Source organism: Oryza glaberrima, chromosome 2 (assembly GCF_000147395.1).
Source record: "Oryza glaberrima chromosome 2, OglaRS2, whole genome shotgun sequence".
Classification (NCBI taxonomy): domain Eukaryota; kingdom Viridiplantae; phylum Streptophyta; class Magnoliopsida; order Poales; family Poaceae; genus Oryza; species Oryza glaberrima.
In genome coordinates this window covers 15,612,550-15,625,598 of record NC_068327.1, presented here as the reverse complement: position 1 = coordinate 15,625,598, position 13,049 = coordinate 15,612,550, and the positions used below count along the sequence as shown (strand labels likewise).

The window sequence follows — 13,049 nt, the reverse complement described above, 5'->3', positions numbered from 1 at the left end:
TTGATTACACCATTACATTATATTTGTTACAATTGAATCTTTAAAACAAGATCTCGAATGATTATATTTTGATAAAAAAATATATATGACAAATGGGTCCCACTAACTTTTGGCATTTCTCATCCATGCTATATCCCTCCAACCAAAACAAGAAATTGGATCGCCATATCTAACAAAATATGGATGGCCATATCCCATCCATGCATGACCGTGAACCAAACACACCGTGGATGTGACACTTCCTAGTCTGTCCAAATTCATTGTCTCAGTAAGAGTCACATCCACCTAAATCCCTTATATTTTGGGACCGAGGGAGTAGTTTGATTGTTTAGTGAGGCTTGTTTTGTTATTTTTTTAATCTCTTTTTTCTATAAACATAATGTCAACTAAACACCTAATAAAGCTCAACATGCAAGCATAATATTTATTAGCACTTTTAAAACCTACATACAAGTATGCCACATCAACCCATTGAGCACACAAAGCTTAATATGCAAGCATATAGTAATAATATCTACAATTTATTTCATTCTAAAACTAAACATAAACATGCTAAATTATTACTCTCAAATAATTTTCATAATATTTCAGTCCAAATAATTTCATCATTTCTCTATTATCTAACATATATATTGCAGCAAAACGCGGGGCATCATCTAGTATAAAAAGATGACCTACGCCGAACATTGCAACAGGAAAACTAGTGACGGAACTAAAATAAATTAGCCATATTTTTGACAACTTGACACTTTTAAAAAACTTATTCCGAGATTGAACCGTGCCAAAAACTAATTTTAAAAATAGGTCGTTTTCTCAGCGCCAACCTTGATGGCGCTGAGCTATAACATCTTAGTGCCAAGCGGTCTGAGGTGTCACGGCTTTTACTCATCATATAACTTGGTTTGTATAAATACCGATCGACCCAGTGGGTCCAACCGATGACCCGGGTGGACCATGAGTTCAAGCGGTTCGGTGTCCGGTCTGATTTTTTTCTACTATGCTGCATAGTAGTTTAAAAAATATGTTAACGAAAAACATAGAATCTGCATATTAATCACCAAAGGAGAACTAAGGGAGCGAGTTTGGTGGCCGGCTACGGCGAGGGGAACCGAGGGAGTGAGCTCGGCGACTGGTGGTGGGAGCGTGTGGGCGGCAGCGGTCGTTGCACGCGGTGGCGGGAACATGTGGGCGGTGGCAGGAGTGCAGGTGCAGTGGCGGGAGCGCGTGGGCGGAGGTCGTCGCCCTAGGACGGCTCCCGGCGGTGGTCATCGTGTGCGGCCGACGAGAGCACGTCTGCCGCCACTGTCCTTGCCAACCCCACCGCGCTCCGCCCTACTCTACCCCTAGCCCTCTACGCGGCTGCCGTCGACCGCTAGCTGCACCTCCTTGCCCCAAGGATGCCTCTGCCCCCACTACTCCCATCGACCGTAGGCAAACGACCACCGCTGGCCGCCGGCTCTCCTTGCTGCCACCGTAGCCACCGGTGACGAGGAAGATGAGGAGTTGGAGTGAGGAAGATGAAGCCCAAGAGTAGATTGGTATATAATGGCATTTCAACGTGGTATTCTAGTGAAGCCCGTTTAAGTGATGGCATTCTAGTGTGTCCAAACTTTGCTATCGTAGGTATGCAATTTTGTCGAAATTTACATAGTAACAACCGAAAGGCCCCCGAAAACCTCGAAACGCATGAGCCAACCCACGCCGCCGACGACGACGGCCACCACCACCGCCCTGCGCGAGTGGAACCGCCTGATCCAGCACGCCGCCGCGTCGGGCTCCTACTCCCGCTGCCTCCGCCACTACGCCTCCCTCCTCGCCGCGGGCCTCGGCGGCGGCGGCGCATCCACCTTCCCGTCCCTCGCCAAATCATGCGCCGCGCTCCGCCTCCCCCGCCTCGGCGCCGCCGTCCACGCCCACGCCCTCCTCGCCGGCGCCGCCTCCGCCGTGTTCGTCCGGACCTCCCTGCTCGACATGTACGCCAAGTGCGGGCGCCTCCCCGACGCGCGCCGCCTGTTCGACGAAATGCCGCGCCCGACCCTGGTCTCCTGGAACTGCATGGTCGCTGCGTACGGCAGGAGCTCCCAGGTGGAGGAGTCTGTTGCGGTGTTCAACGCGATGCGGCGTGCGGGGGTCAGGCCCAGCGAGGGCACACTCGTCGGCGTGCTCTCCGGGTGTGTGGACTCCGTTTCCGCAAGCAATCCTGGCATGTGCGTCTACGGGTTTAGCGTGAAATCTGGGCTTGATGCCGGTTTGCCTGTGTTGAACTCGGTTCTCACCATGCTTGTCCGTGGTAGCCATCTGGATGCTGCGCGGTTGTTGTTTGATGGAATATGCAACAAGTCTGTAGTTACTTGGACTGCATTGGCATCTGGTTATTTACTTAGAGGGGATTATCTGGAGGTGTTTGATCTGTTCAACCGCATGCGGGGAGTTGGGCAAAATGTTGACTCGGTAGTGCTCGTGAATCTCATATCAGCTGCTGTTCTGTTTGGGAACTTGTCGGTGGCCAAGGGTGTGCATGCTCTCATTATTAAGCTTGGCTTTGAATGTGAGGAAGACCTTGCGGCATCATTGATAAACTTGTATGCAAAGTGTGGAGATCTTGAATCCGCTCGAGAAGTCTTTGATGCAGTTCACATGGCGAATGTGGTTGTGTGGACTTCAATGATAAGTGGGTATGTTGAAGGTGGTCATCTGAATGAAGCGTTGGTGATGTTCGATAGCATGGTGTGCGCAAACATTGAGCCGAATGAAGCAACTCTGTCATCAGTTCTTTCAGCTTGTGCCAAATTGGGGTCTGCTAATCTGGGGAAAAAGGTTGAGGAGCAGGCAATTGCCACTGGACTGCATTCAGAGCCGCGAGTAGCTACTGGATTAATCGACATGTATAGCAAGTTTGGTAGCATCAATCTGGCTAGGAAAATATTTGAGGGTGTTACCAATAGAGATATAGCTGTTTGGAGTGCCATGATTAATGGGTATGCTTGCAATGGAGAAGGAAGTGAGGCTCTTGTCCTTTTCAAGGAGATGAAAAACAAAGGTTTTCAACCAGATGGGATTGCGTTTACTCATGTTCTTACCGCATGCAACTATTCTGGTTTAGTAGATGAAGGTCTTGAGTGCTTTCACAGCATGACAATGGAATATGGTATCGAGCCATCTATTGAACATCATATGTGCATGGCTGATTTGCTTTGTAAAGCTGGTCATTTTGGGAGCGCCCTAAAGTTCTTCAAGCAGATGCCAAGTGAGGTGCAAAATAAGGTTTTAGCTCCTATAATTAGTTCATACAGTGCTCGTTGTGCTGATTCATCCATAGATTTCATACCAGAGGAACTTCTGAATTTGGAGACTCAAGATTCTGATCACTGTGTTCTGATGTCTAATATGCTCAGTTGTTTAGGGAAATGGAAGAAGGCCACAAGTTATAGGAGGCAACTAAGCAAGCAAGGATTAATGAAGGAACCTGGATGGAGTTGTATTGAGCTGAGTGGCTAATTATTCTTGATGTTTAGAGCACTTGATTCACATAATTTTCCAATCCTAAGAGTAGTCACGTCTCTGGGGGAAAAAAGAGGGGTCATGTCTCATGAGTTTATTGAACAGATATCATTCTCAAGTGAAGCCTTAAGGTTGAAGAATTAATTCATCTTGCAGTCTCAAGTTCAACGTGCATTACTAGAATTACACACTTGCAGCCAATATGGTTTGAGGATATGGTTTGGCACAATAAAATGTGACATCCGTTCCAGATACATTGATTTGGTGAGGACCATCCTCTGGTTAATGGAGAAGGGTACCATTCAGGAAAGTGGCTTTTTATTGGTATTCAAGCACGTCAGGTACTTAAGGTTCATAATGGTCCGTGTCTGGTGATCTAATAAATAGAACCCTTCAATGGAACGAGAAGAGAGAAAACATTTTAAGATGGCACCACTGAATCTACTCAGAGTTGGAATTATGGTCTTGTACTCTCCTCCATCCACTAACCTGTTCAAGCTGGCATGGTCACTTGCCTACTGGCTACTGCCGTTCCACAGCATGCTTCTCTCTAGCTGGGTGTGATTGCTAAAAGTTGGTGATAAGGAGGAGAAAAAGCATCCCTCGTGTGATCCCAAGCAAGAAGCTTAAGAAGGATCCCTAGGATGAGGGGGAGACAAGCAGGCAAATATAAAGATGACACTGCGTAATTGATAATTCACTGACCACCTCAGGTTGGTGTCATCTTTTCATCCATAACATGTTTGTTGAAATTGTCCTAATAGTGTTCCATTAGCCAATTGAATTACCATATGGAATATATATATTTAGTGTTTATGATACTTTTGCTGAATGAAACATAGTACTATATTATTACTTTAAGGGAAGATAATTGAGCGCAATTAGTATTACCTTGTCTTGCCATCTTATTCTCTCTCTCCCCCTCTTCTTTAATCTTTATAGGAATTTAGAGCAATGTTTTCGCTTGGTCCATGACTTTTGTAGCGGAAACACCAAACATGCATCTTTGCTATTTGCACATTGCATTTCTTTCTCTCTCTCTCTTTTTTTTGCTTCTCTTTCAACAACTGGCATATTACATGTAGATTCGTTGATCATTATTCTGAGAAAATAAACTTTTGTATTTTCCTGCTATATTTAGAAAATCCTGTCCCAAATTACCAAATACTGATGCCAAATCAGTTTTTAGTATGTTATTGCAAGCACCATTTTAGCTGTCAGGACAAATTATTTTGGAATTCTGTCGTTGTCATTATCTTTCCATCAGGGTGCTTTTCTTAGCTATGCACTTCTTTTTAATAAAAAAAAGGTGTTATTCATGAGTTGTAATACAAAGTTGTGTCTAATTTTCCATTTAACATGTGATGGGGTACTTGTTTGTGAGGTACTGAGATATGAATTAATATGGGATAATTTGCTTTATTATCTTTTTAGGATGGTTCTGATTATCTTGACAGTATATATGGCAGTTACTATTTGATGACTCTGTAAATTGTTCAACAAAAGATAAAAAGTTACTGGCTAGGTTTCTTTGCAGAATATAAATAGCACCCTACATGTATCCTTAAGGATTGTTCTGGATTTGTATCTTATGTTGTTTCTTATTTCAGATATGCTGAGAACGTGCTCATAGCATGCGGTGAAGTCCTCATTTGTGAGGCTACAGGCCAGGGCTCAACCCTGGCTCTCACAAAAAAAAAAGGTCCCTCGCTGTGTGTTCCCCAAAAGCGCGAGTTAAGATCCGGTCTTCGGGTCCTTATATAGGTAAGAGCCGACCTTGGGGCGCCTTTTCTTGACCTTTAGCGCAAATGCCTTTGGGACATCTCTTCCATTGGGTTAGTTTTTGTAGGGATGCTCACATATAGATATAACCTTACATTTAGCCTTAACACGATCTGCCTTACCTTCATTTGTATTAAATACATACTGATCTATTCTTTACACTATTTTCTTTCAACTCCATGGATTGGGATAAAAAATATATAGGAAGCAGAAGGGAACACACACATATACTGAATTTCAAGGTGACCGATATCACTGGAACGGGAGGCACACGGAATGCCAACAACGGTTGCAGCACTGAACATAGTTCCAGTAGCCTCAGCTACCAAAGTCTGGGAATGAGACCAGGGGGGCTGGAGCACTTGGTTGCCTTGCAAAGTTGCAATGGCATCAAGCAGTGCAGAGAAAGAAGGCACGGATTCAAAGCATGCCGGTCACATGCTCACAGCCCTCCGGCGATGGCCTCGTTCAGCCGTTCTTCTTGAGTGATCTCTACTCGTAGGGGCTTGGCTTGATGCAGCGCACGAGTAGGGATGCAAGCGGGGGCGGACAAGCAGGCTTTTTTGTTCCGCTTATCCAACTTCTAGCTTATTTTTTCTTCTAAATTTTGTACTACCATACGAGAAATAAACTAGCAAGCGGGTAACGAGACTACCCACTTGCATCCCTACGCACGAGCTGTGCTCACGTGATCTGAACACATGCATGTTAGCTTGTGCTTCGGAACGATTTTTTATTCAGTTTAGTGGGAGGATATTAGTCCAGTGGGTTGTTCCTTTTTTTTTTCAATGGTTGTTTTTTTAGAAAGTATTTTTTAGGATGGACCTTTTCTTTTAAGAAAGGTTTTTACGTGGAGGTGGAGGAGGACAACTTCCTTTTTATAGAAGTAGAGAGATGAGGAAGCTATGCACATTGTGAAACATATTTTTCCTCATCTTTTTTTGTTTTGTATAACTTTGAAATTATATACATTCCTATAAAAACACTACCAACTAAGAAACTACCACATCCATTTTAAATGTACGCTTCTGTTTATCCCTTTTTAACATGACCATTTGTCGTATTCATATATATTTAGATCCATTAACATCACTATGAATGTGGGAAATGCTAGAATGACTTACATTGTGAAAAGAGGAATTAAGTATTTATTTATTTTGTTGTTTTATTATTAAAGGTTCTTTAAGCATGAAAAGTACCAATGCATCCTTATAAACCGATGGCTCGAACCGTTGCTACTCCATCCGTTTCATATTGTAAAACATTTTTATCTTACCTAGATTCATTCATTGATCAATGTATATATTTTATATATACGTCTAGATTCATTAACGTTTATATAAATTTGGATAATGCTAGAAAGTTTTACATTGTTGAACGGAGGAAGTAGTGGTAAAATATTACCAATAAAGAGCAACTTAGAAGGTCTCACGAAAAATAAGGATTAGGAACAAAAGTGATCAAATTAAATGAATCAGAAAGAAGTTAGTGCTCTTCTTGGTCTTGATGAGAAAGTAATACGGTCAAGATGGAGGGAGTAGTACAGATGTACTGGATGCGGCTGAATTGTATTGATCTGCTGGAAGGATATTGCCACAGGTGTTCCATGTTACAACGATATTAAACTCTACTTATATATTCATCTGCTCGGGTTGATGGATGCATTTATTCCTCTATAAACAAGACCTTTCATAAGGAGGACACGAGCTTACATAAGTTCTACTTCCTCCGTTTCACATCGTAAGTTATTATAGCATTTTCCACATTCATATTGATGTTAATGAATCTACATAGATGTATATGTCTAGATTCATTAACGTCACTATTAATGTGGGAAATGCTAAAATGACTTATATTGTGAAACGGAGGGAGTATATATCTACTTTCTCTACAAAATAAAGGAAAAGGGCATTACCTTCACCTTTGACGTCCAAAAGAGTACCAGAGGAACAAAGGCACGCCGCTGCAATGTACACGACTACACTAGCATTAGCACAGATCAGCTAACAATAAGAGATTTCCCCAGCAACTATATGCGTGCTGCTGCTCAATAATCAGACGTCCATAGCTGCTCATCTGGTTAAGCTTTCCATTTGCTCCCGAGTCCCAACTAGGAAGGCAGGCATGGGAATGGGAGGCGTTGGGAACGATCTTGGCACAGCCATCGACTCGTCGTGAACGGCTTTTCTATGTGACGGAGGCCAGCGGCCCGTCACAGTTGTTAGCGTGCTGTTAAATCGCTGAAGAAAAACCCTCGTTGATGATCAGTTGTTTAGCGTGTAGTTAAATCACTGAGGGGTAACATACAGAGTGACCCACATTTTTATTGGACTTAATCTACAGATTTTATTCTTAGGTAAAGGCTGACAAGTTCATTTTTCAAGCAGCAACTTACGAAGAAAATTGTGCTCAGATAATTTGCAAAAGGTCGACAATACCATTTAAAATGACTTTTCTAGGCACTTTAATATAAGTAGGACGAGAGCCCCGCGCATATACGTGGACATCTTATTTAAAGTTTTGTTGGTAATTTTATTTTTCTAAACATGTGCTTGTTATTTATTCAGAAGATTTTTTCAAAAGATTTGCTGGCAGGAAACAACAGTGGCATTGACTATTCAGGAAACAAAGCTGTTCACACAAAAGGAAAGGGAAGAACTTATTCCCAACGAAAAAAGTGCTCTCTGAATCAAACATGAAAGTTGTTTTCCATTATATGGCTGTTCACTTAACACTGCTCTCAGCTTGGATTATACTTATATCCATTTGGTCTGCTCCCGTCCATTATACACATAGTCTACTTGGTGATGTATATCCGTGGTCATTTTCTTGATCTGCATTGAACCAAGTAGATGTATATCCTCGATAACTTTCTTGAGCTTCAAAAAGAGCCAAACTAGCAGAGGTTTTTTATGGCTGTCCATGCCATTTTTTATTGTGCTTTCATGATGATGAGGTCTTGTCTCTGCAGATCTCTAACCACTTCAGTTGTTTGTGAAGATATCTATTTTTTAGTGGACGTGAATTATCTGCTTGGCTATGAATTCACTATCAAGTTGCTATGAACAACTCTAACTCTAAACAAAGTTGACCAATAAAGTAGAATTCTGAACTCTGAACTGTGCACTGTCTTGGTTTTTAGTTTCCTGTACAGGACTTTTGGTCAGTGCATGTGACCTGTAGAGTTTTTACTGAACTAAGATGATTAGAGATAATAATCGTACATAACAGAAATCTGGGATATATAATCTTTCCTGTTCTGTTTCTCCTTCAATCTGTAGCATGACCTTATCCTTTTCAGGATGAGAGGGACACCGTGTTTGCAATCAGCATGACTATGCATTATACTGACAAGTGGACAAAGAGGGTTTTTATTTGCTGTTGCTTTCTAATCATGTCATTGCATACTGGTTTCAGTTGGTTTTCTTACTGATTATGCCTTTGCATACTGATTTCAGTTGGTGTTTCTTACTGATCATGTGGTTGCGTGCTAATTTCAGTTGGTGTTGTTTACTGATCGCCATTGCATACTGATTTTAGTTGGTGTTTCTTACTGATTATGTCGATTGCTATGGTCAGTGTGTGTGTGATATTTTGATTTTTCTGAACAGATCATGTCAACAGGAATGCCACCTCGTGGAGATATTCCTACTTGTGAAGAAGCAAACTAAGGCTGAGTTCGGCAAGGAGGGTTGGAATTGGGAACCTTCCCCTCCGACACGTAAAACGGATACGCGGATTAGCGCATGATTATGTAAAATCAAAGGTGTTTTTGATTATTATTCTGTGATGAACAATTGGCATTGGAGATTATTGGTTTTGTTATTTGGAATTTATTTACGAAGTGGTTTTGGAGATGATTGGATTTATAGGTGAATCACAGGTGTTATTATTTTATGTGACCGGTCAGACCAGGCAAGGGTTGCCGGTCAGACCAGGCAAGGGTTGCCGGTCAGACCGGCGGTATGCGCGCGGTCAGACCGGCCAGCCCGCGGTCTGGCCGGCCGACTCTGTGTTGGTTTCGGTTTCGGGTTGTTTGTTTGGATATCTGTGATTATTTCATGATTATGGTTTCTAGATGGATACTATGCGTATGTAATACTGTTGTTTGCTAACAATGAGTTAAGTTGGAGATAGCTTGGTCTCGGAATATGGTTTCTTTGTTTATTTCATGTGTAGGTGACTCGATGCCTCGGGAGAGTATTTGCGGTGATGGACCGGGAGTCGGCTTGGGGATAAGACGACGTCCGTGGTGGGCAGAGATCATGCGGGATACTTAGGCTAGAGTTGATGCACATGGTTGGTGAAGATTCCATATGGCATACGATAGAGGTATTGTGTGCGTATGGGATGCGGAATCGAATTTGGAAGGAGTCCAAATTTGATATGATTGGTTATGTAAAGTTTGTTTCTTGTACTAGAGGGTTTCCTAAGGTGTTTAGGACTTCTAGTATGAGTTTGGTTCGTGGCTTTAGGCTGCCTACCTCGGGTATAAATAGAGGGGGAGCGTGAGGCTTCCTGGTATCGCTTTTGAGAGCAATTGAGTTGAGTTTTGAGTTAGAGTTTTGAGTTTTGTCGAAATTTTTGTAAGGAGTGCTGTTGGTGCACTTTGTAAACATGGAGAGAATCAATAAAGTTGTCATCTACTTTAAGAGTTCTTCGATTTGTGTTTCACCGGGTTTCGGTGGTCTAACCGGCGGTGCACCGGCGGTCAGACCGGAGGCATCGCGGCGGTCAGACCGGCGGGGACACAGCGGTCAGTCCGGCTTCGGCGACAGGTGACAGGAGCTGATCTCGGCGGTCAGACCGGAGATTCAACCTCGGTCAGACCGATGGCAACCAGGCGGTCAGACCGACAGGACAATTTCGGTCAGACCGCGATCCGTTGAATTTGAGGGTAACTTTTATTTCCGCTAAAAGTTTTCGGTTTTTGGGTATACCAACCATTCACCCCCCTCTGGTTGGCTTAGTTATTGTGATTCGATCCTACAGATTAATTAAGTATTAGCTAGACATTCTTAGAAAATGTATTAATATGATTTTTTTCAAGCAACTTTTCTATATATATATATATATATATATATATATATATATATATATATATATATATATATATTTAAAAAAGCACACTGTTTAGAAGTTTGGGAACCATGCGTGTGAAAAAGAACACAGCATAAAGCTGAGTTGGGCACTCACCTTTCCCAACTTATACTCCATCGTTTGCCATGTGTACTCTTTTCAAACTGTTAAATGATATTTGTTTTTTTTTGCAAAAAAAATAAATTTGCTTGAAAATCATAATAATCTATTTTTAAGTTTTAAACTAATATTTAGTTAGTCATATGCTAATGAGCAACATCGTTTTCCATGCGGATGGAATAAGTTATGAACCTTTATTATCAAACTCGACGTAAAGCAAGTTACGACCAAATCAGAGAATGGGAGGGAAGGAGATCGCAATGTATGGTGGAAATCGTAGTTGAAATTCAGATTTGTGGAGATCTCATAGGAATTTATCTAGGTCTACTAAGTATGTGCAATGCAAATTAGATATATACAGAATTGAGTGGATTTGTTGTCTGAATTATGGGGTAGTATTTGCGTACTTGCCTCATCCTACACTTAGTAATGCTTTTCAATTTTCATCGTTGACATTTGAGCTGTTATCGCCCTGCTGCTATTGACCTATGGTGATCTTAACTTTTGGATGGATGGATGGATAGCCTATGTGTTGAGCAGGTGGCTGAAGCCATAAAGATTGTGTTCAAATCAAGTCAACCTAACATGGTTGTTAAACTCGATATGCAACGTATAGAAGCCCTGCACATAGGCATCTCTGCCGACTCTGCAGCTGTCTGTATTGAATAATCCAAAAATTAAAGTTAAAATCTGAGGTTCTTGCGTAATATACCATTTGTGAACTTCGTGATTTTGTATCGATTGGTCATATGGAGTTAATAAATTGCTTCTAGTTTACTCAGATATGTTAGTTGATTTAGTTATCCAAACTTAGTTAATCTTGAAAATGTTTCACTTTACTTTATTAGGAAAGGGTAATCCAAATTAAGACATGGGCATCTCTGCCGACTCTGCAGCTGTAAGTATTGAATCATCCAAAAATAAAGTTAAATTATGAGGTTCTTGCTTTACATACCATTTGTAGAACTTTGTGATTTTGTATCGTGTCGTGACCAAGTTTGGGGATAGGCGGAAAAAGGAACTCTCCTGCCTATCCTTAGAAATGAGCTCAAACAGTACACACAACCTTTTGGTGATTACTTTTGTGTTATAAAATGTCTCTTGTCCCGCTACAGGATTTTGACCGGCTTAAATAGCCCATGGTCGTACATGCAAGATTACATCTTTGCCCCCGCGGGTCAATCCTAGGTGCATTTTGGTACATCTTGTAGGTCATTATAGTCTTTTGGCGCCAGCTGGCAAGAGTGGTTGAGAATGGTCCCCACAGAATCTTCTTTTAGCATTTTCCCTTACTCAAGTAGTGTTCTTCCTCGAGCCCTTGTGTTGACTGCCTTTTCCATCTTGAAAGTTCAAACACTTCTTACCACTTGCTTTGCTCTTGGAACTTACCTGACATAGATTATAGTTCGCTCAAGTTAACTGAGCAACATAAAACCATTTGAAAAGTATTTTACCATTGGAAAAGTAATTCACCACTCGAGTAGGTGTTTTCCTACTTGAAAAGGTATTCTTCCACTCGAAAAGGTGTTTTACCATTCGAAAGGGTAATTTCCCTTTCGGACACTTAGAATTCTCAACACCTCCTTTACTCCAGTGTTTTGACCGAATGGGAGGAAGAGGTGTTAGCCCCCTACTACAACATATAGATTGGTCATATGGAGTTAATAAATTGTTTCTGGTTTACTCAGGTATGTTAGTTGATTTAGTTTATTCAAGCCTAGTGAATCTTGAAAATGTTTCACTTTACTTTATTAGGAAAGGGTAATCCAAATTAAGAGAGACCATTCTGCTGCTTTGTTCCGCTGTTCTTATTTCTTTACCATGATTTTAGTCTAGCATGCATGATATTAGCTCCGATGCTCCCAACAATTTAGTGTTATTGTTATCTTTCCCTTATTATTCACAAATGATTATATTCTACGTGCAGACTTTTCGAATTTTTGAAATGATTTCGGATGCATGAGATTGGTGAAGGAGCTTTTACATCATTTGGAGTGTGCACAGAGCTGATTCACTATTGCTTGAGTTGCCGAGGTACCTGGTGTTCACTGGATATTTTAGGGCGTCCAAAACAATTACAGCATAAAGGCTTAAACACAAGTTCAAATAAATATGTTTGGGTACATTTAGGCAATGATGTTAAAACCTTGCTTTTTATCTTGCTACGTACCATTGCTTCTATTATCAGTTGTCTGATGGGGGTTTGGTATTCTCTTTTCCTCAAGTTTCTAGGAAATTTATTTCCTTTTTGCAGGCGTTCATCCTCCTTTACAGCTAGCAAAATGTGTGTGGTTAGATAACATGGGAGGTTGATATATATTATGTACACTTTGCTATGTTCAGATTTATTGTAGAGGGGTCACATCCCCTCCTAGGTTGGCTTTTTTTTTTTTTTTTTGATGGAGGGAGTACTACGTTTTGATATTATGTTAAATGGAGAACACTTATCAATGATAGCTAATTTGTGTTTAATAAAATTTTTGCTTAAGTGATGTTTGTGTGCATGGCTGCGCGCGGCGTGATGCCGTGCATTCCTTATTGTTGTCACTTTACTTTATATTGACCAT

General features: G+C 41.4%; 1 protein-coding gene across 1 annotated transcript; it reads left to right on the top strand.

Moving 5' to 3' along the window:
* Nucleotides 1–1,597: 1,597 nt before the first annotated feature.
* LOC127761205 (pentatricopeptide repeat-containing protein At4g04370-like) lies at nucleotides 1,598–6,517 on the top strand. Its single transcript, XM_052285460.1, has 3 exons — nucleotides 1,598–4,214; nucleotides 5,112–5,265; nucleotides 5,488–6,517. The coding sequence occupies exon 1, from the start codon at nucleotides 1,687–1,689 to the stop codon at nucleotides 3,496–3,498; it is 1,812 nt and encodes a 603-aa protein (XP_052141420.1). The 5' UTR covers nucleotides 1,598–1,686; the 3' UTR covers nucleotides 3,499–4,214; nucleotides 5,112–5,265; nucleotides 5,488–6,517.
* Nucleotides 6,518–13,049: the final 6,532 nt, after the last annotated feature.

Coding starts and splice junctions, on each gene's coding strand:
- LOC127761205 (XM_052285460.1), top strand. CDS start 1,687: ATGAGCCAACCCACGCCGCCGACGACGACGGCCACCACCACCGCCCTG.